This window comes from Globicephala melas, chromosome 19 (assembly GCF_963455315.2).
Source record: "Globicephala melas chromosome 19, mGloMel1.2, whole genome shotgun sequence".
Classification (NCBI taxonomy): domain Eukaryota; kingdom Metazoa; phylum Chordata; class Mammalia; order Artiodactyla; family Delphinidae; genus Globicephala; species Globicephala melas.
Genome location: NC_083332.1, coordinates 15,625,750 through 15,647,541, shown reverse-complemented (window position 1 = coordinate 15,647,541; position 21,792 = coordinate 15,625,750). Strand labels below are relative to the sequence as shown.

The following is a 21,792-nucleotide window of genomic DNA, read 5'->3' as shown; positions in this document are numbered from 1 at the left end:
CTCCCCCAGGCACCCTCCTGCGTCTCCAGCTTCAGGCCTCTGCCCAAGAAGCTCCTTCCGGCACAGCTGGAGCAAGAAATCCCCTGTCAGCACATGCCAGGCACATTCCTCGGTGCCTCCCCAGCCCCCATGACCCCAAGGGCCTGGCTTGGGCCAGGGGTAAAGGAGGAGCAGTTCAGACCCAGGAGGTCCCAGCTCAGTATGGGGAGCTGAGAGCTGGACCCAGCGTGGGGGTAAGACTCTTCGGCTCTTCCTACCCTGGTACCTGACCTTCAAATCCCTTCCTTCTTTGAGTAGACATCCCCCTCTCAGTGACGTCAGGGGTCTCTGCTGAGGAGTGTGCAACAGTGTGTGAGAGGGACTGGGAGAGTGCCGATATCTGTGTGCACACATATGTGTGAAGTGCTTGTGAGTGTGTGAGCATGCGTGTGAGCCTGGGGAAGGTGAGAGTGAGCTGTGATCTGTGGAAGTTTGTGCAGTGTGTGAGTGTGTAAATGTCTAAGGTGTTAGGTATGCCTGGCAATCTGAGTGGGTAGGAGTGACAGGTAGGGTCCGAGGCCACAAGCACTGAGCCCAGTGTGGGAACACTTTGGCAAGGGCCTTGTGAGTTCTAGTTCACGTAGCTTCCCTCTATCTCTTTCTGTCTCTTCTTGCCTTCTGGGTGTCTGTCTCTCTCCCTCCCTCAAGCCACGTCGATTTATTTTCCTATCTTTCTCCATCGCTTTGAGACTCTCCCTCTCTGACTCAGTGTCTTTCTCCCCCTCTCTCTCTCCATTAGGTGGTTACACGTCAGCCAGCCTTTAACTCTGTCACTGTCTGTGCCTGTATGTTTCTCTGTTTTTCGCTTTCTGTCTCTGTTCTCAACTCTATCTCTCCCCCACCCCATACTCTGTCTCTCACGCACACCAGGAGCTCAATAAATATTTGTTCTCAGTCAGCCTTTGACTGTGTGTCTTTCTTTCATTTGTTTCTTCATCTCTGAGTCCTCCTGATGGTTCACATCTTTGGATTTTATAACCATATGCTGCTTGGCCTGCCCTCCCCACTCCAGTGTGTGCATACACACCCACATGGGATAAGCTGCTTCTGCCCGCTTATCTCCTGCAGGAATTGGAACTGCTCGTTTTCTCTCTCTCTCCCCCACTATGACCCCCATCTGGTCCTCATCCAGAAACAAGATGAGGCATCTGGCCTAAGTCCCCACATCTCCATCCTTGATGCTCCCTCTAATCTCTCTTCTTGCCTCCCATTCCTGACTCCTTGCCCTCCTCCCACATTCCCTCTCCCGACGCCCCCACGCCTCCTGGGGAATGGGCTGGATGCAGCGCCGTCACCAGATGGTGTCCCTCGGGGCCAGGGCATAGAGCTGTCCATTGCTGGGACCTTTAATTAGCACAAACCTTCCACCCTCCACCTTGGATGTTTTCCTTCTCTGGATATTCCTGGGACCTCAGGCTCTCCATCTTTCCATGCTTGTGGCCCCAGAGAGCCAGGAAGGGGAAGTGATGTCAGGTGTCTGGAAAAACAGCCTTACTACCTGACTTCCACCCCAAGACTCAGGAGTCCTGGACCCAAGCTCATCCTGTTTCAAAATCCAGGGGCTGGATCCCCAAAACAAAAGCCAAGAGTTCTAGAAGTCTGGGCCCCCAGGATCTACCCTCTCAGACTCAGGAGTCGAGGCCCCTTCTTCCCAAGGACCTGGGAGTTCAGACCTCCAATCCTTCCCACCCCCCCCACCCCCCATGCACACACAGGACTTAGGGCAGATGTTCACTGTCTGTTGATTTTCAAATCCTTCTGGTCCTGAGTGGGGGTGGGAGAGAGATTGGTGGTTAAATCCACTGACTCTAAGATTTAAGGCCAGATTTTCTGACCCCAGGTCATCCTTTCCCAACTACACTCTGCTGCAGGCAGGGGACCTAGTTGAGTCCCCAACTCCTCAGAAACTTGGCGTTCAGGACATTAGCTTCTCAGTCCTCAGAGGTCTGAACCCCTAGTCTTAGAATCCTGGGGATCCATGCCCCTGCTATTCAGGGACACAAGAATCTGAGCTCAGGAACAACGGAGTGTGGAGCCCCAGTCCCTACAGGCTCAAGAATGTCAGACCCCCAGTCCCCGCTCTGTCGGCTCAGGGTCCCTCCCACCTGCTCGGCCAGCTGCGCAGCGCACCGCGGGCCGGCAGCGTGGGAACGCCCCAGCTGGGCGGCATGTAGCCGTCAGGACAAGCTGCGTGGTTCCCAGCCTCCCCGCCTGAGTCAGCCCGGACACCGCCGCCTCCCAGCCGTCGCCCGGCAACCACGGCCGAGTGGGGCGAGGAGGTGGTCCCGGACCGCAGGGTTCTGGGAAAGGAGGGGCTGGGGGCCTGGATTCCTGAATCTTAGGACGTGCTATGGTTTGCAGCGGTAGCAAGGCAGGCAGAGGGATATTTTGAGAAGGGGTTTTGAGGTGGGGAGAGCTGAACCTCTCCTTCTCGGAGGGTCCCAGCTGCCCCCCAGGCAAACACGGTGCCCTCTTCCTGACCCACCAGGCCAGAGGAGCCCCGGGCCCCGCTTCTCCGGGGCGCGGAAACTAGCGAGTCCCCAGGGGTTCCCATTTATAGCTCCGTTTCCACTCAGCGCGGTCCCTCCAGGACCGGGCTGAGCAAGTTTCTTCCACTCCCTCCCCTCCCTCTTCCTCACCCCCAGCCATCCCCCAACCCCGGCAGGGTGCAGGTGTCCAACCCAGCCGGTACCCCCTCCTTCAACCCAGGTGTTCCAGCTCCCAGACTGAAAGGGCGCTGGGGTGTCCTCCCGCTGGGGGAACCCGGCCCTGCATGCCCCCATTCATCCGCTTCTGGGCCGCGGGAGTTTCTCAGCGGGAAGAGGGCGGGTCTCCCAGAAGGCGGGCCGGGGCGGGGCGAGGGGGATCAGGCCCTCCAGGGTCTCTCGGAGACCGAGCGCGCGGAACTGGCCTGCGTTTCAGAGCCGCGGAGCCTGCGGCGGAGCAGGCTAGGAGAGCTCCGGGCCAGAGACAGGGGGTGCTGCTAGCCTGGAGAGAAGAGTTGGGAGCGAAGGGGACTCCAGGCTAGAGTGGTGGGAGGTGTGCTGCCGAGGAAGGAGCTGGCAGGGAAGCCAGTGCAACAGCAAGTCTGCTGGATCTTGGGGGACACACACTCAGGATGCTGGTCCCCGCACTCCTTGTCCTTCTCTTCTGCCTCAGAGGGCGTGCAGGTACCGCGAGGGGCAGGGGCAGATAAATACAAGAGAGGGTTGTTTGCCAGTTGTCGCTTTACTGTGGTAAGTGCAGCTGAGGGTTCAGACTCCTAGATCTGAGGGACCCTGGGCTTCTGGATCTGAGGGCAGAGGGGATTGGGGACTGAACTCCCTCCTGAGTGAGGGAACTCTTGAATGTGCTAAGCTCTGCTCCTCCGCCCCATTCTCCTAGGTCTGTCACCCCACTTCCTGCAACAGCCAGAAGACCTGGTAGTACTGCTGGGGGACGAGGCCCGTCTGCCCTGTGCCCTGGGCGCATACTGGGGGCTGGTTCAGTGGACTAAGGATGGGCTGGCTCTAGGGGGCGAAAGAGACCTGCCAGGTGAGGCTGTTCTATCTATTCAGGGAGGAGCTGACTCCAGGGTGAGGGTGTTGGGCTTGGGCTATGACTGAAGTTTCTATTTTGACGTTTTCAAGTTTGGGAAATGAATGGGCTCAAGGAAACATTTGGGAGTTCAGAATTTTCAGCTCCTTCTTTGGAGGTGACCCATAGGGTTTGGGAATTTTAATTTTTATTGTAAAATATTGCATAAGTGCAGAAAGGCTCATAAAACATAAATGGAAGATTTGCCAAATAATTCTAAAATAGACAGCCATGTAACGACTACCCAGGTCCATTGCCAGCTCCCCAGAAGCCCTCCTTGTTCCCTTCCCCTGTCATAGCCCACTCCCTCCCCACCCAGGAGGTAGTATCTCATCTGACTTTTATGACAATTGTTTTCTTGCTTTTTTTTTTCTGAATTTGTCACACACACACACACCCCACCCCCACACCCCGCAAGTTTGCAGCGACTCTGGATTGGGAGAGGATTAGTGTCTCTCTGGCCCAGCACCCACTTTTGGTAGTGTCTTTCTGGTGTGGGATGTCTGGGGATGGAGGCCTGGGGCCAAGAACTCAGAACCATGGTGTGACTGCCTTTTCCCTGACTCCAGGGTGGTCCCGGTACTGGATATCAGGGAATGCAGCCAGTGGCCAGCACGACCTCCACATTAGGCCCGTAGAGATAGAGGATCAAGCATCCTACGAATGTCAAGCTACACAAGCAGGCCTCCGCTCTCGACGAGCCCAACTGCATGTGCTGGGTGAGGACCCAGCCCACTTGTCCCTGGGGAGCCCAGGGGGACGGCCAGTGCTAGCTGGGAATATGAGAGTCCGGGGAGAACGGAGGAGTGGTCGGTCGGAGCTGGGAAGATCAGGGTCTCTGGGCCCAGGATCCAGCTCTGACCTCAGATCCACCCTACAGTGCCTCCGGAACCCCCCCAGGTGCTGGGTGGCCCCTTTGTGTCTCTGGTTGCTGGGGTTCCTGCGAATGTGACCTGTCGGAGCCGCGGGGATGCCCGCCCCACCCCTGAGCTGCTGTGGTTCCGAGATGGGGTCCGGCTAGATGGGGCCACCTTCCGCCAGGTCAGGTCCAAGTCTCTGTGCCAGCCCTTGCTCATTCAGGGAAATTTGGGGGTCCACTCAGACCACAGGCTCTTCCAGAGGAGGCATGGGAGGGCAGGGATTCAAGGCTTGGGATCCTTGGTACGTACTTAAGTATAAGGGCTCTAGGGCTAGACTACCTAGGTTCAGATCCTGGCTCAGCCACTCGTTAGTTGATCTTCACCTTTCCATCCCTCAGTTTACTTATCTGTACAACGGAGTTAATAGTAGTATGCACCTCTAGGATAGCTGTGAGGATTAAATAAATATTTATAAATGCCTAGAAGAGCGCCTGACCTAAAGTAAGTACTACCTAAGGGTAGATGAAATCATCGTTATTATTCATAATCTACAGACCCTGTTGAAGGAAGGAACCACTGGGTCAGTGGAGAGCATCTTATCTTTGACCCCTTCCAGCCACGATGATGGAGCCATCTTGGTTTGCCGGGCTCGGAGCCAGGCCCTGCCTGCGGGGAAGGACACAGCTATCACACTGAGCCTGCAGTGTGAGTGCAGTTGGACACTGGGCCTTGAGCCTGAGGTCCTTGGGGAAAGAGGCAGCTGGGGCCTGGACTTCAGGGTATGAGAAAGGAGAGGGCTGTGGACCTCAGGTCCCTGGGGGAATTGGGTACTGGAAGCCTAGACTCCTAGCTGAAAGGGAAGAGGGGACTGGGGACTCAGATTCCTGGGGTGGAGGACCTGAGAATTGGACCACTAGGTCATCAATGGAGGTGTTGCATGTCCTTGCCCACCACTGACCATTGACTCACTTCTACAGACCCCCCAGTGGTGACTCTGTCTGCAGAACCACAGACAGTGCAGGAGGGAGAGAAGGTCACTTTCCTATGCCAGGCCACAGCCCAGCCTCCTGTCACTGGCTATAGGTGAGGACACAGATCATTTCTCCCCAGCCGGGAGAACAGTCTTGGGGAGGGCTGGGGCTAGGACGTGAGTAGGTGTGCTTCGGGAGCAAGGACAACACAGCCCACCACCTTCGCAGGTGGGCAAAGGGGGGCTCCCCTGTGCTTGGGGCCCGCGGGCCAATGTTGGAGGTAGTGGCGGACGCTTCGTTCCTGACTGCACCGGTGTCCTGCGAGGTCAGCAACGCAGTGGGTAGCGCCAACCGCAGCACAGCGCTGGATGTGCGATGTGAGCAGGGGCGGGGCCATGGGTGTGGCCAAAGTGGGGTGAGAGAAATGGGACTGGGGCTACGGTGAGGCGCGGCTCTGACGGACTGCGGGAGGTGGTGGGGCCCGAAGTAGGATTTAGGCGAGATTTGGCTGTGCTGGATCAGTACCAAAGTGGAGTAGGGGCGGGGCGCGAGCGGGGCTGGGGCTTGTGAGCCGGACGTACGAGCTGATTTGTGAACCGGGGGCTTAAACCCAATGGCCCTTGGGAGTGTCGTTTCGGAGTGGCTAATCCCAAGTCAGAAGCTGCATCCCTCCCTGGTCATGTGACCCCTCCTCTGTCTCCTCCAGTCGGGCCGATTCTGCAGGCAAAGCCGAAACCCTTATCCGTGGACGTAGGGGAAGACGCCTCCTTCAGCTGTGTCTGGCGCGGGAATCCTCTTCCACGGGTAACCTGGACCCGCCGCGGGGACGCGCAGGTGAGGCCAGACCTGGGGCTTGTGGCCATGGCTAGCAGTAGATGGGGCTTTCTCCCATGGTCGTGTCCCTGACGCCCTTCCCTATCCCAGGTGCTGGCCTCCGGGCCCACGCTGCGTCTTCTCGCGGTGGGGCAGGAGGATGCAGGCGACTACGTGTGCAGAGCCGGGCCGGGGCTCTCGGGCCTGCGGGGTGGCGCTGCGGAAGCTAGGTTGACTGTGAACGGTGAGAAAGCGGTGCTTCCTAGTGGACCTGGCATGTCCTGGGATAAGAAGTGGGCAGAGGGGGCGAGGGCTAATGGGAGTGGGCGTGGCCTCGAGAAGGGGAGCTTAACTGACGGCTGGGGCCCTTGGATTGAAGCGGGACCTAGGGAAGGCAAGCCTCAGAGGGGTTCGAAGTTTGTTAAGAGGCTTGGCCTAGTTGGTCGGGGTTAGTGGGGAGTGCCCAGGCCTGGCCTCGCCTGCTTGAGAACGGGCCTTGGGTGGGCGGGGCCTCTCCTCTGATTGGTCCACAATCTCCAACCCAGCTCCCCCAGTGGTGACCGCCCTGCACTCTGCGCCCGCCTTCCTGAGGGGCCCCGCCCGCCTCCAGTGTCTAGTCTTCGCCTCCCCCGCCCCAGAAGCCGTGGTAAGGAAAGTTCCCACTCTCGTGACCCTTCCAGCAGTGATCCCAGACCTCCTAGCCGGACCCCCAAAACTGCTGGGATGATCTGTGACTTTCCCGACGCCTTGACCTCCTCTTCCCGCCCTCCTTCGTCTCCTCAGTGACCCTCCTCTTCTGTGCCCCCAGGTCTGGTCTTGGGATGAGGGCTTCCTGACGGCGGGGTCGAGGGGTCGGTTCCTGGTGGAGACATTCCCAGCCCCAGAGGGCCGCGGGGGACAGGGTCCAGGCCTGATCTCTGTGCTGCACATTTCGGGGACCCAGGAGTCCGACTTTAGCCGGGGCTTCAACTGCACTGCCCGGAACCGGTTGGGCGAAGGAGGCACCCAGGTCAGCCTGGGACGTAGAGGTGAGACCCTGGGCCCGAAGACCCCAAATCTGAATATTTCAAGCCCCCAAAATGCCACAACCCCCAAACAGAGGACCCTCAAGTGCAGAGACCCTCAAACCTTGGGAGCCTCAAAACTATGAGTCCATTGAATCCTGAGATCCCCAAACAATAATTTCCCTCAAATACGGAATCCTAAACTAAGAGACCCCTCACACTTAGGGGCTCCAAAGAAGGCAACCTCCAAATATAGGCAAAGTAAAAATACCCTCAAAGTCTAAGACTCTCTAAAGCCAGGGAGTTTAAACTTGTGAAACCTCAAGTTCATGAGTCCTTAAACCCAAGGGACCCCAAGCTAGGGGACTGCAAAACTTGGAATCCCCAAACTTGGTGACCTTTGAACCCAGAGATTCCCTACAAAAGCCCCAAGCCCTGTTCCCCAGTTCCTGCTCAGCATCCTCAGGAACCCCCTCTTCTTCCCACAGACTTGCTGCCCGCTGTGCGGATCGTGGCTGGAGTGGCCGCTGTGGCCATGACTCTCCTTATGGCCGGCACTGGGGTGGCCCTCTGCTGCTGGTGCCACGGCAAGGGTCAGTACCTGAGCCCCACGGCAGGCCCATATACAGGCCCTGCCCACTGACTGGCCTGGCCTTGGGACCTGGTCCCAGTCCTGCCTCTCTAGACCCTCACTGGCCTTGGCTTACATCCAGGACCTGATTCCCTGCTCAAGCTCTAACTCCATCTCCTCAGGGTCACACACCCCTTACTCTCCTAGGCCAGAGTTCTCTCCCAGTCTCCCGACCTGATTTGCCCCAGTCCTCTCTCTTCCTGCGCACTGGTCTCCACAGACCGTGATCCAGCCCCATCGTTTACCTCTGCCCCCACCCCCAATGTCCCTGGCCTCAGCCTCTTTCTCCAAGCAAAAGAATCTGGTGCGAATCCCAGGGAGCAGCAACGGCTCCAGTTCGAGGGGTCCCGAGGAGGAGACAGGCAGCAGCAAGGACCAGGTAGGATGCCAGGGTCCCCAGACCTGACAGTACCTCAAGACCCAAATAGTAACCCAGTCCCAGTTGTGATCCCAGTCGCAACTGGGCGCCCCAAACTCAAAAAGAGCCGTAGTCCCAACAGGGATCCCCAGATCCAAATATCCCCCAAATCCAAATACACCCCTGACCCAATTATTCCCTGGACTCAATATGTCCCTAAGGCTCCTTGTTGTCCTGAGCCCAGACCCCAGCTCTCAGGTGCCCTTGGTCCCTCCTGCCTGGCCTCAGATGTTCAGCTGAGGGTCTCTGGGGTCTGGCAGTGGGGCCAGAAGATCCTCTACACTCCCTTTCACTAAGCACCCTACCCCAGGGCCCCATCGTGCACACAGACCACAGCGACCTGGCTCTGGATGAGGAGGGAGCTCTGGAGACCAAGGTGAGTGTTGGGAAAAGAGGGGCTCCCTTCACTGTATCTCCAGCTCTCTCTCCACTTCTTTCTTTTTATTTTTTTTTTTTTTATGTTTGGCTGTGTTGGGTCTTCGTTGTTGCGCGCGGGCTTCCTCTAGTTGTGACGAGTAGGGGCTACTCTTCCTCGCGGCGCGTGGGCTTCTCATTGCAGTGACTTCTCTTGTTGCAGAGCATGGGCTCTAGGCGTGCTGGCTTCAGTAGTTGTGGCATGCGGGCTCAGTAGTTGTGGCTCTAGAGCACAGGATCAGTAGTTGTGGCACACGGGCTTAGTTGCTCCGTGGTATGTGGGATCTTCCCAGACCAGGGCTCGAACCCATGTCCGCTGCATTGGCAGGTGGATTCTTAACCACTGCACCACCAGAGAAGTCCCTCTCTCCAATTCTGTTCCCTGCTTTTTCATTCTGTTGCCCCCAGAGCTGGCACCTAACCCCCTCCACCCACTTCTTGCTGCCTCCTGGGCTGTCTCACCCAACTCCAGTCTCAGTTTGTTTATCTGCTGACTATGCCCACATATCAGCCCCAGCCTTGGCCTCCATCTTGAGCCCCAGATCAAGGTTCAGTCTGCTTGTGCTTTCCCCAACACAGTCATGTTTCAGGCCTCCTAGATGCCTCTCCCTGGTTGCTTCACCCAGGCCCCTTCTACCTACCAGGTTCCACACTGGCCTCACATTTCCCCAAACTTGTACATCCTTTAGGGTCCCATCTCTTTTAGGCCCCACTGACCCCAGTCCCCAATCCAGAGCCCTTCTCTCTCTTCTCTGTACCTAGTACATGCTATTCTCTTGGCCCGAAACACTCCTACCTTTCTTCACATACCTACCTAATTCTCTCCATCATTCCTCTGGTCTCAACTCAAACGTTTCTGGTTCCAGAAAGCTCTTGCTTCCCTCCTCGTAGCCCTGATCATTCTGTCTGTGTTTCACCCGTCATAGCCATGACCACTGTGAGCTAGGCTTCCCCATCTCAGTCTGAAGATCCCCCCATAGCTGTCCCAGTCACTCCCTGAACTTCCTCCATCACAACCCTGACCTTCCTGGCTCTATCTAGTGATTCCTCGTTTCTCCTTTGGCCTGGATCTCCATGAGGACAGGGCTAGGTCTATCCTAGTGAGAGATGTCTAGGCATGCAGCACAGGGCATGACTCAGAATCAAAGCCTCAAGGCTGTTGGGCAAATGAATGAATGAATGTCTTGATCTCCATTTCTCTCTCTTGTTCCCTCTGCATCTCCTTCCACACCGCCACCGCTCAGCAGGCCTATATCCTTCTGTCTCTGTCTTTCTCTGCCCATCTCCTCTGTCCCTTCATCTCTTGTCACTGTTTTTCTGTGTCACTTTGTTCTTCTACCAGTCCATATGTCTCTGGATCTCTGACTGCTCCTGTTTCTATCTTTTCGTCTCCCCCTAGGTCTGGCTCTATCTCAGTGTGTCTCTCCATCAGTGACCCTCACCCCGCTGTACCCTTACATACCTTACCAAGTCCCATTTTGTCCCCTCAGGACCCAACCAATGGTTACTACAAGGTCCGAGGAGTCAGTGTGAGCCTGAGCCTTGGAGAAGCCCCTGGAGGAGGTCTCTTCCTGCCACCCTCCTCCCCTCTTGGACCTCCAGGGACCCCTACCTTCTATGATTTCAAAACACATGTGGGCATTGTCCCCCCCTGCAGGTTATATAGAGCCAAGGCAGGTTATCTCACCACACCCCGTCCTCGAGCTTTTACCAGCTACATCAAACCCACATCCTTTGGACCCCCAGATCTGGCCCCCAGCACTCCCCCCTTCCCATATGCTGCCTTCCCCACCCCCAGCCACACACGTCTCCAGACTCATGTGTGACATCTCTCCAACTGAAGAGTCCTGGGATCTTCAACTTGCCATAATGGATTGTCCTGATTTCTGAGGAACCAGAACAAGTTGGCGACCTTACTCTTCCAACATTGAACATTGAGGGGAGGGAAAGATCGTTACAATTGTCTGGGTCATTGATATACAGTCAGCTCAGCCAAAGGGGATGCCCCAAGTGGGAGCAAGAAGGCCACTGTGCCTACCTCTTCCCCTGTGTAAAAGAGATGCAAGATGGCACATGGACCCTCTGCAGAGGGATGGGGGGGCAGGGGGTGATGGGAGTTAGGGGCAGAGAAGGAAGTTGTTTCCCAACACTGAAAGAAGATATTTCAAGATGACCACCTGCATTGAGAAGAAAGGCAACATAAGGCAGATTAAGATGGAGGACCTGTCCTGGCTCTCCCCAAGGGGCACTTTGCTTCACCCATGGAATTGCAGCCAGAATGGCCATTCACCCCCTGGGAATCCAAGATGGTCACTATCTTGATTTCTTCTACCTTCCTTAAAGGCCCTGGAAGAACTGGACCCAAGGAGTAAGGATAGGGTGAGAGCTGTTGTGGGGTTGGGGGGGGTGAGGGGTGGTGTTGGAATCTGAGAATGAGCATATTTATGTTTAATAAAAAAAGTTGCGAAGTGAATGTCTTAGAGATTCTCCTGGCATTATTACTGTCTATCAAAGAAGGGGTCCATCGAAGCTGCCCCAAGGCCCTTCTTCTTACCCTAGACTATGAAGTGGCTGTAGAAAAAACCGTGAGCCACCCCCCAGCCCTTTGCTACCCATTGAGCACTCTAGGCTCTTTTAAGATACATCTACACAAACATACATGCACAGATGCACACACGTGACAGGACTGCCCCAGTCAGCTTGGGGAAGACAATTCTACACTGCATTCTGAGGAGACAAAGAAGTGAGCCCTGAAGGGGAGGGGGCGAAGGAGAGGCTAGGGGTGGGAAAATAGAAATGCCCTGATCCTTACAGCAAGGATGGGGGTCAACTCTTATCTTGAGGTGCTGGCTACCTGACTCAGCTCATCCTTAAAGAAAGGGTCTGGGGGCTTTGGTTCATGAATCCTTGATCTAGGAGTTAAAGGTCTAGATGACTGGGGTTCCTGGGAAGCAGAGCAGAAGGCCTGGACTCGTGCGTCTTAGGGAGAAAGGGCTGAGGGCTTGGTCTCTAGTCCTGAGAGAGAAGGTACCTGGGACCCAGACTCCTGGATCTGAGGGAGAAGGGGACTGGGTCTCAAGTGCTATGTTCTTTTTTTTTTTGCGGTACGCGGGCCTCTCACTGTTGTGGCCTCTCCCGTTGCGGAGCACAGGCTCCGGACACGCAGGCTCAGCGGCCACGGCTCACGGGCCCAGCCGCTTTGCAGCATGTGGGATCTTCCCGGACCGGGGCACGAACCCGTGTCCCCTGCATCGGCAGGCGGACTCTCAACCACTGCGCCACCGGGGAAGCCCAAGTGCTATGTTCTTGATTGGGGAAACTTTGGAGGCCTGTATTCCTGGGGCCTCAAGAGACGATTTGGGGGTGGGGGCCGCTCTCCAATGCTTGCATCCCTAGAGGAGAAGCGAGATGATTTGTGACTATCTGGATCCGAGGGAGGGGAACACTGGTGGTGAGAGTCTTGAGGGAGAACTCAAAATCCCCAACCAGGAAACCCGTGACCCAGACTCCTGGCTAGGCGCTTGCATGGGGTGGGACGCCTAGAATCTCAAGGCGGCGGGGGCCTGGCGCAGGTTCCCACCCGGGGTTTCCAAGCTTCTCCGCTGTGCGCAGAGCTGCCACGCTATTGTCCTGGCCAGGAAGGCGGGGCCAGCGCGGGGCGGGGCTGGCGGCGCCGGCGCAGCCCGGGGGCGGCGGGAAGAGGAGGCGGCGGCGGCCGTGGCGCTGGGAGCTCCTGTCACCGCTGGGGCCAGGCCGGGCCGGGCGGAAGTGCTGGGGACGTGAGGGCGCGAGGGCCGGGACATGGGACCAGCCATCCCCGCCGCTCGCGGTCTGGGCCCGCTGCCGCTGTTGCTGCCACTATTGCTGCTGCTTCTGCGCGCGCAGCTCGCCGTCGGGAGCCTGGCCGGTGGGAGTCCCAGCGCTGCCGAGGTGAGGCCCGGCCGGGTCCAAGGGGATGGGGGAAGGGGCGGGACCGGGCCTCTGGACCCCGATGCGGACAGGTCCAGAGCAGAAAGCGCAGTCTTTCCAGCTCGGTGGCCGGGCCCCCCGGCGCCGCTAACTGCACTAGGCATTCAGAAAACCGTAAGTCCAGGCCCCATCTCCTTCATCATCTGTCGTCCCAGTCCCCTCCAGCCCGCAGCGTAGGAACTGGCTTTTCCAGAGCCCCTGGTCCCAGAAGTCCAGCCCCCCCCAGACCCTCTCAACCTAGGTGACTCAGCCCCAGACCCTTCCCACCTGAACAGGACCCACCAGGCAGCAAGGCACCTACAGCCAGGAATCTGGGCCCCCTGCATCCTCTGGACCCATATGAGGCCTCCCGCAAGGCTCCTAGGACCCAGAAGTCTAGGCCTCCAGCCACCGCCCCCCAACCCAGGATGTAGCTCTCCATCCCTCAAGGACTTGGTGTCCAGGCCTGCAGGGCCCTGAAACCAGGCCTTGTGGTCTTTGCACCCGAGAATGCGAGCATGAGCTAGGGATGGAGGGAGGAGGGGCCAGAACGCCTGGGTTCTGACCTCCTCCCCCGCCATTCACGTTTAACCCTTTCAGCTCTAGTGCGGCTGAGCTGGGGTGAGGGCGGAGCCTGTCTCCGCGGCAACAAGGCCGCGAGAATCCCGGGGGACCCGGGTCGCCATAGCAACGGCAGAGCTGGGGCGCCCCCGCCCTGTGGGAGCTGTTTCCCGGGGAACCGAACGTCTATGGAGGCGGTGCGCGGTGCTTGGTGGAGGGGGCTGGTGCTGGGGGTGTGAATATCTGCGTCCTAGGGAGCAAAGGACCAGGGGAGTCACATGCCCGCGTCCCCCGTGCCCTCGCTGACCCCTCCGTCCCCACCCCCAGGCCCCAGGGTCTGCTCAGGTGGCTGGACTATGCGGGCGCCCAACGCTTCACCGGGACCTGCGTACCGGCCGCTGGGAACCAGACCCACAGCTCTCACGACGCTGTCTCCGGGACCCGCAACGCGTGCTGGAGTACTGCAGACAGGTAGGCGGGACCTACTGGGAGGGGCGTGGCCAGCAAGAAAGGGGATCCAGCTTGGGGCCGGGTAGCGCGTGAGAAGCTAGTCGTGCAAAGACAAGGTCCAGGGAGATGAGGGATCCAAGAAGGCATGGGAAACTAGGGGACGTGGCCAACAAAGAGGCGAAGTTAGGATAGGACAGGACCTGTTTCTGAGAAACTAGGTCAGGAAAGGGGAAGAACCGTGCAAAGACGGCCCGCTGAGGAAAGTGTCCAGTGAAGAGACAGAGTTTAGCAATAATGTGGTGGACTCCTTAAAGAGCAGGTGTAGGTGGACGTGACCAAAGGAGACGCGGGGCTAAGACAAAAAGACCTTTGGACCGGCGTGACTGGGAACGGGGTGGAACCCAATGGGAGAGTGGAAAGCTAGGAGGCGTGGCTATGAAAGCAGGTCTAACACAAAGAAAGGATACTTACTGAGAGGCCAGAGAGAGAGCCGAGGCTTAACGAAGGGAGGAATCTATGGGGAGATAAACCTGATAGGGGGAAGGGGCAGAGGCGACTACAAGAGAGGTGGGCTTAGAGGGATTGAGCTTTTGGGCAATGGAGGGACCTTCGTTAAGAAACTGGACAGGCAAAGGGGCGGAGCCTAAGGATGGCGTGGCTTAAGGGAGAGGTACTAGGGGGCGTGGCCAACAGGCTTGAGGGGCTTAGATATCTAAGACCTGTTCTACAGAGAAGCGGGGCCTAGGGAGGAGAGGTCCTTATGAATACTAGAGACTTGAAAAGGGACGTGGCCAGTGCAGAAGCGCAGGCGGGGCCGTGGGTTGATCACCCCCACCCGGTGCCCCCAGATGTACCCGGAGCTGCAGATTGCACGTGTGGAACAGGCGACACAGGCCATCCCCATGGAACAATGGTGCGGGGATGCCCGAGGTGGCCGCTGTGCCCACCCCCACCACCAGGTTGTGCCTTTCCGCTGCCTGGGTGAGTCACAGGCTGGGGGAGGAGAACGGAAGGAGCGGGGGTGGGGGGAGGGGGGCGTCTCCGAGGGGTGAGATTCTGGCCCTGGTTTCAGGCTCACATTAGGGAGATGGATGCCTGGGTCCAGAGTGGGACAGAAAAGCCTATGAGGATAAGAGATCTGGATTCTGAGGAGGGTAGGGCTAGTGGCTGCGGCAGTGTCTCACATCGATGACCCCCATTTGCCAGAGGGTGAATTTGTGAGCGAGGCCCTGCTGGTGCCTGAAGGCTGCCGGTTCCTGCACCAGGAGCGCATGGACCAGTGCGAGAGTTCAACCCGGAGGCGTCAGGAGGCACAGGAGGTCAGGACTCAGCCCACTCATTCTCACCGCCCCCCAGAACCCAGGGATCCAGTCCTCTAACACCCTCCTCCTCCAGAACCCAAGAGTCTGGGCCTCAGCCTTCTCTTCCCAATGGGACAGAACCAGGAATCCAGGCTCCCAGCCCCATCAGCCCCCAAGACCCAGGCATCCAGGCTACCCCCTACCCTCTGTTACCCCACAGTCCTGGCATCTGGGCCCACTCTTCCCACAGGCCTGCAGCTCCCAGGGCCTCATCCTGCATGGCTCGGGCATGCTTTTGCCCTGTGGCGCGGATCGGTTCCGAGGTGTGGAGTATGTGTGCTGCCCCCCTCCAGTGACCCCCAACCCGTCTGGGACAGCAGTTGGGTGAGTGGGAGGGAAGCCTCCATGCCCAACCCAAGGCTCCTGAGGCAGGAGATGGAAGCCTGGGGGCCTGGGCCCAGGTTCTCATTGCCTTGGGTCTTCTGCTCCCTCAGGGATCCTTCCACTCGGTCGTGGCCCCCCGGGGGCAGAGTTGAGGGGGGTGAGGACGAGGAAGAGGAGGAATCCTTCCTACAGCCAGTAGATGATTACTTTGTGGAGCCCCCACGGGCTGAGGAGGAAGAAGAGGAGGAAAGAGTCCCACCCTCAAGCTCCCATCCCCCTGCAGGGGTCAGCAAAGGTGAGGCAGGCTCTGCACCCCCAGTCCCCTCCACCCTTGGGGGAGGATGATTTAAGGGAGCCTTGGTATAGGGGCCTCTTTGGGAGGGACCTGTGGGGGAGAAGCCCTGTTGGGGGAAATGGGAGGGATGGGAATGGCTTTGAATAAAGTAGAGGTGGAAGGGGCAGCCTGTGAGGAATGCAAAGGGGGAGGGTGGTTTGGGGGTGCCCAGAAGTGGAGGAGTCATTTGGCGGGTCTGAAGGATTACTGGGGGGAAAGCTTAGAGGATAGTGTAATGGATTCCTAAGCTTTACAAGAACAGGCCCAGTTCAGAACCACATTTCGCATGAGGCCAGGCAGCAGCTATGGCTGAAGTGAACACATGAGGGTCTCCAGTGCGCTCTAGGAAATGCAGTTCTCTGGGAAGGGAAGGAGACCTGGAGCTGGGCTTCTGGCTGACTCCCTGGTTCCTGGCCTTGCAGTGACTCCCACCCCGAGGCCCACGGATGGTGTGGACGTGTACTTTGGCATGCCTGGAGAAATCAGCGAGCACGAGGGGTTCCTGCGGGCCAAGATGGATCTGGAAGAGCGCAGGATGCGTCAGATTAACGAGGTGATGGTGCCGGGGGCCCCAGGACCCCCCATAACGCAGAGCTCCCTAAATACCAGGAAATTCCTCAGGGACACATTGAGACTATCTTTAAAGAGTCCCCAAGTCCCCATTAACCCCCAGTCCTCAACACCCCCCCTAAGATGACCAGGGATCTCTGACCCACCTAGAATCCCACTGAGATGCCACCAGATTCTATGGAAACTCTGATGCATGGTACTCTTCCACTTTAAATTCTTTCTGAATCCTCTCGGGAATCCAAGAGGCAGAGGGACTTAAGGGATCTGGAGACTCTGAGGAAGGATGGGGGCGGGGGAGATGCAGTGGGTAGAGCAGGGTGGATTCTAGGATCCTGAAGCTCGCCTTGTCCCCAGGTGATGCGTGAATGGGCCATGGCGGACAACCAGTCCAAGAACCTGCCTAAAGCCGACAGACAGGCCCTGAATGAGGTAGGACAACCTCCAGGGTGTCCTGCTCAGGTCTGTCCACTCCCTGGGGCACACTGGCTTTGTCTGGCCTCATCCAGTTTCACCCCTTCCTACTTGCGCGGGCCTCTCCGGGCCCCACCCTTACACTCGGCTCGGGCCCCTCTTGGCCTACATCTAACCCGACTTTGCTTCCCTCCTCTTCCCACTGGCCATGTTTTGCCCTGTCTTAACTTGATCCTAGCCTCTGAGGGCTGGCTCTGGAGGCCTCTCCCAAGCTGGGCCCCTGCAGACACAGCCCGGTCCTTCTCAGCCTCTCTTTGATGCTCGGCCCTGCTCCCTGACTCTGATCCTGCCCCTGTAATCTCCCTTTTACTCAGTCCCTCCTCAGTAGTCCCAGCCTCATGACTCTCTGCCCCACCTCTCTCAGCCTCACTTTAGTACCGCCCTACCCTGTGTAGACCCCACTTGTCTGCGCCCCATTACTTGACTCTTGCTCCTACCCAGCTCAGTCTTATTTAGTTACAGCCTGTCTCCAGTGGGTCCTGCCCAGGCCTGAGCCCTACCTTTCCTACAATACTTGGCTCCTTTCATCTCGACACAGGCCAGCTCTGTGCCTAGATTGTTCCCACCCATGTAGTGAACACCTTCAGCGGGGCTCCCAGCAGGCCTAGCCCTGCCCCCACTCCACCTGGCCCTGAAGCCCCAGCTCTACCAGTCAGTCTCCTGTCATCTAGTCCCACCCCAGGTTGACTCTGCCCAGGCCTAGATCCACTGCACGCCTCCCTCTCCCCCGCCACTTGACCCCATAGCCCTACCCTTCCAGACTGCCTTTGACCCGGGTTTCACTCCACTACACCTCTCCTGGCCCTGTGCCCACCCCCTCGCCAGCACTTCCAGTCCATTCTGCAGACCCTGGAGGAGCAGGTGTCTGGTGAGCGACAGCGCCTGGTGGAGACCCATGCCACCCGAGTCACTGCCCTTATCAACGACCAGCGCCGGGCTGCCTTGGAAGGTTTCCTGGCGGCACTGCAGGAGGATCCGCCTCAGGTGCGGGAGCCGTGGGGGCAGAGGGCAGGGGGTGGAAAGGGCTGGGGCAGGCCTGGGCAGCCTTCATCGCTTCCACAGCCAGAGCGCGTCCTGCTGGCCCTGCGGCGCTACCTGCGAGCAGAACGGAAGGAGCAAAGGCACACGCTGAGGCACTACCAGCACGTGGCTGCCGTGGACCCCGAGAAGGCCCAGCAGACGCGCCTCCAGGTGCTCAGGTTCTTCCAGCTCCCAAATTCTCAGCTAGCCCTCAGACCCCGGCCTCTGGGACCCCATCCCTCTAACTCTTCTCTTGCCCCTCATACCCTCTTTCTATCCCTTGGACCTTCCTATCCCTGGAACCTCCCCCTTCTGTGCTTGGAACCCACTCCAGTCCCTCAGATCCTTACTTCTTGACCCTGGAATGCTGCCTCCCCGACCCCTGTGCCTTTGACCCCTTTCTTGAATTCTCACTCTCTGTCCCTCGACCCCACTTCTTGTCCCTTGGATTCTTCCTTTCCTAGAATCCCCCTCCTGTGCCTTGAACCCTGTTCCTGCCCCTCAACTCTCCTTCTTCCCTAACCCAACTTGTTCTTCCTGGAACCCTTGCTCTGTGCCCTCAGATCCTAATTCCTGTTTCTTGGATGTCCTCTTCCTGTCCCAGAATACTCCATTCTGTGCTCTTGAACTCCAAGTCTTGCCCTTGAACCACATCATTTCCATATGACCCTCCAATTCTTCCTTCTTCAGAACCTCCTCAAGCCTCACTTCCTATTCCTCAGACCCTACTCTCTGCCCCTCCTACCCACTTACCATCTTCTATACCATATTCCTTGTACCCTATACTTACCTTGTCTCCTGTGCCCCACCTTTCCTAGCAGCTACTCCTTTTCCTTCTTCCTTACTTTCTTTCCCAAGACTCTCACAGCCTGTCTTCTGTACATCGTTTCCTTTTCATTGTATTCCACTTCTCCTTCTCCAGTTTCCTTCCTCCCATGGCCAAGTTCCTGCCCTTGTACCCTACTTCCTGTCCATTGTATGTGCTAATTTTGCTTGGACCCTCTTGACCTTCCTCCTTCACCCTGCCTCCGTTTCCCCATCTCTAGCCTGCACTGCTCAGTTCATCCCTCGTACTCACTCCCCCACAGGTGCAGACTCACCTTCAAGTAATCGAGGAAAGGATGAATCAGAGCCTGGGGCTGCTTGACCAGAACCCCCGCCTGGCTCAGGAGCTGCGGCCCCAGATCCGTGAGTGCCCAGTCCTGACCCCCAGCCTTTGACTCCCCTGCCATTTCAGCTCTCTATTCCTGTGTAACAAACTGCAAAACTTAGTGGCTTAAATCAACCACTTTCTTTTCTTTTCTTTCTTTCTTTCTTTCTTTTTTTTTTTTTGAGTTTGGAAAACCAAGGTTTATTCCAGTCTTTCTTTAAATTTAAATGGTCCACAGTCCTTCAAGGACCTTCAATAGCATCACTTGAAAAGTTTGTTAAAAATGCAAGTTTAGGGACCTCACTCCACACCTATTGAATTAGAATCTTTTGAGACATGGATGGAAAATTTGCATTTAACAACTTCTTTGAGTAATTCAAATGCACACTGAGGACAGGAAATCTTCATCTTCTGGTCATAGGACAGCATGGACCAGGTATTATAGCTGTATTAAATCGACCATTTTCATTGCTCATGATTCTGCCGTCTGCTCTGGGCTCTGCTGGGTGCTTCTTCTGCCGGTCTTGTCAGTAGTCAAGCATGTCACTACATTTGGCTAGCAGGTCAGCTAAGGGCTGGGACTCTGGCACAACTGAGCCTCTCTCCCTCTCTGTGTAGGCTCAGGGCCTCTCTTCTCCATGGAGCCCCTCCACGTGGTCTGTCCAACAAGGGAGCTGGACTTCCTACATGGTGGTTCAGGCTCCCCATACCGTGCAAGTGGAAACTGCCAGGACTTCTTAAGACTTGGGCCCACCTTCTGTAGGTTAAATCAAGTCACAAACCCAGTCCAGATTCAAGCTGCAGGGCCTTCACAAGAGCATGAATACCAGAAAGTGTAACCCCCAGATCTACTGCGACTTCCTCCTGGATGTCCCATGCCAAACCCTAATTCTCCTGCTCTTTAAGGAGGCTGTTCTCTTGAACTTCAACCTCCATCCTCCAACACTCAGCTCCACTTCCCCAGGTCACACGTATGGCTCCCCGCTCCGATCGCTCTATTGTTAGGATGCCATCCATTCACCCATTTTTGTTTTGTGGATCCCTGTGATCACAACCTCACCACCTTTCTCCATGTTCCCCTCAGAGGAACTCCTCCACTCTGAACACCTGGGCCCCAGTGAATTGGAAGTCCCTGCCCCGGGGGGCAGCAATGAGGACAAGGGTGGGCTGCAGCCCCTGGATTCCAAGGATGGTGAGTTAACCCAAATCTACATAATCCCAGACTTTGGGGTACAGGTCCCCAACCTCAATTCTAATCCCCTAAAATCTGGGGGTGTCTTAGCCACCACAGTGAGTGGAAGAGGGTGGGAAGGAATGTCTGAGGTTGTAGAGGCCTCTGTGGGATCCTCGGCCCCTGGGAGGGGGCTTCCCCACACTATCTTTGGTGATGCTCTCCTCTCTTCACTGTTCCACCTGTCTCGCCTCCTCTGACTGCCAGCAGACACCCCCATGGCCCTTCCAAAAGGTGAGTATCTCACAGAGTAGCCCCCAGCCACCAAATCCCTCTGAGTCCTTGAGCCCAGAATGGAAGAGGGCCCGTACACGGGGAACCCCAGGCCTCCTGGGGTGGAGTCTGGTGCCCCTTCTGACCCCCTCTTCAGGCGGGGGGTAGTAGCACCATTCTGGACTCTCAGGAATGAGATAGGATTTGGGGGGTAGGGTCCACAGAACAAGATGCTGCATCCTCTGAGAAAGAGAAGATGTCCCCCCTGGAGCAGTATGAACGAAAGGTAAGTTGGTCGGACCCACGGGCATCGGAGGGAGGATGGGCCAGGGGGCCTGGACTCCTAGGTCTGAAGGAGGAGGGTGCTAGGGGTTTGGGTTCCTTGGCCTCAGAGGAAAGAAGGGACTGAGGACATGGACTTCAGGGTCCTAGGGAAGAAGAGGGCTGGGGGATGCCCTCTCGGGGCCCAGGGGAGGGGGAGGCAGGGGCCCAGACTTCTGGGTCCCTGACACCTCCTGCTCCCCCAGGTGAATGTGTCTGTTCCAAGGGGTTTTCCTTTCCACTCATCGGAGATTCAGAGAGATGAGCTGGTAAGAGGAGGAATATTGTGGGTACTTAGGGGAAGAGGTCAGAGGTCAGTGGCTAGGCTGTGACTCCAAAAGCCACACAGGGCCCTGGTGAGCCTCCAAGATGACCCCGGCCCCATCTCCTCTCCCTGCAGGCACCAGCTGGAACAGGCATGTCCCGAGAGGCTGTGTCTGGTCTGCTGATCATGGGAGCGGGTGGTGGCTCCCTGATCATCCTCTCCATGCTGCTCTTGCGCAGGAAGAAACCCTACGGGGCTATCAGCCATGGAGTGGTGGAGGTGAGAGGCAAAGAGACCTGGAATGGGGAGGACTTCCAGAGCCTGGGAGTAGAGTGGCTGTGAGGTCTGCGGTCAGGCCCCTGTGGCCCACTCTGCCTCCCCTGCCCCTATTGCAGGTGGACCCCATGCTGACCCTGGAGGAGCAGCAGCTGCGTGAACTGCAGCGTCACGGCTATGAGAACCCCACCTACCGCTTCCTGGAGGAACGACCCTGAACCAGCCCCCTTCACCCCTTTGGCTGAGCCCAGACCTTCCCTCTTCCTGGAGCCCCAGAACCCCAGCTCCCAGCCTGGGAGAGGGGTCTTGAAAAAGTTCATTTCACACCCTTTGTGAGGGGGCTGGAAATTCTTATTTCCCCTGTCCAATTCCAAATTGAATTCCTAAGAAATCCCCAGGTATTCCCAGCTGCCTCCCCGCTTGGGACCTCCTCACTTTAATTTATTTTGTACATTTATGTATTGTTCCTTAAGGTGGCCACCAGTTGGTCCCACTGTCTGTTGTTCCCTTGAATTCACCGTCCCACGTGTCCCCCACTAATATCCCAATAAAGTCCTCTTCCCCACCAGGC

The 21,792-nt window shown here is 57.3% G+C and overlaps 2 protein-coding genes across 5 annotated transcripts; both read left to right on the top strand.

Moving 5' to 3' along the window:
• The first annotated feature begins 3,023 nt into the window (after positions 1–3,023).
• KIRREL2 (kirre like nephrin family adhesion molecule 2) lies at positions 3,024–11,119 on the top strand. The gene is made up of 15 exons (XM_060288742.2): positions 3,024–3,209; positions 3,424–3,573; positions 4,185–4,334; positions 4,496–4,656; positions 5,030–5,180; positions 5,453–5,558; positions 5,675–5,823; positions 6,153–6,280; positions 6,371–6,503; positions 6,805–6,905; positions 7,068–7,287; positions 7,752–7,856; positions 8,173–8,273; positions 8,623–8,688; positions 10,217–11,119. Exons 1-15 carry the CDS (start codon positions 3,158–3,160, stop codon positions 10,550–10,552), a joined length of 2,109 nt encoding a protein of 702 aa, XP_060144725.1. The 5' UTR covers positions 3,024–3,157; the 3' UTR covers positions 10,553–11,119.
• Positions 11,120–12,397: 1,278 nt separating this feature from the next.
• APLP1 (amyloid beta precursor like protein 1) lies at positions 12,398–21,792 on the top strand. Of its 4 annotated transcripts, none has more exons than XM_030874618.2 (17): positions 12,398–12,656; positions 13,563–13,706; positions 14,534–14,666; positions 14,892–15,004; positions 15,237–15,370; positions 15,481–15,665; positions 16,127–16,257; positions 16,629–16,703; positions 17,571–17,729; positions 17,808–17,936; positions 18,854–18,953; positions 20,000–20,107; positions 20,357–20,380; positions 20,575–20,645; positions 20,887–20,949; positions 21,081–21,224; positions 21,341–21,792. In XM_030874618.2, the coding sequence occupies exons 1-17, from the start codon at positions 12,528–12,530 to the stop codon at positions 21,437–21,439; spliced, it is 1,941 nt and encodes a 646-aa protein (XP_030730478.1). In that variant the 5' UTR covers positions 12,398–12,527; the 3' UTR covers positions 21,440–21,792. The 4 variants fall into 4 exon arrangements, with proteins under 4 accessions (XP_030730478.1, XP_030730477.1, XP_030730481.1 ...); XM_030874617.2 differs by having other exon boundaries at positions 20,354–20,380; XM_030874621.2 differs by lacking the exon at positions 20,887–20,949.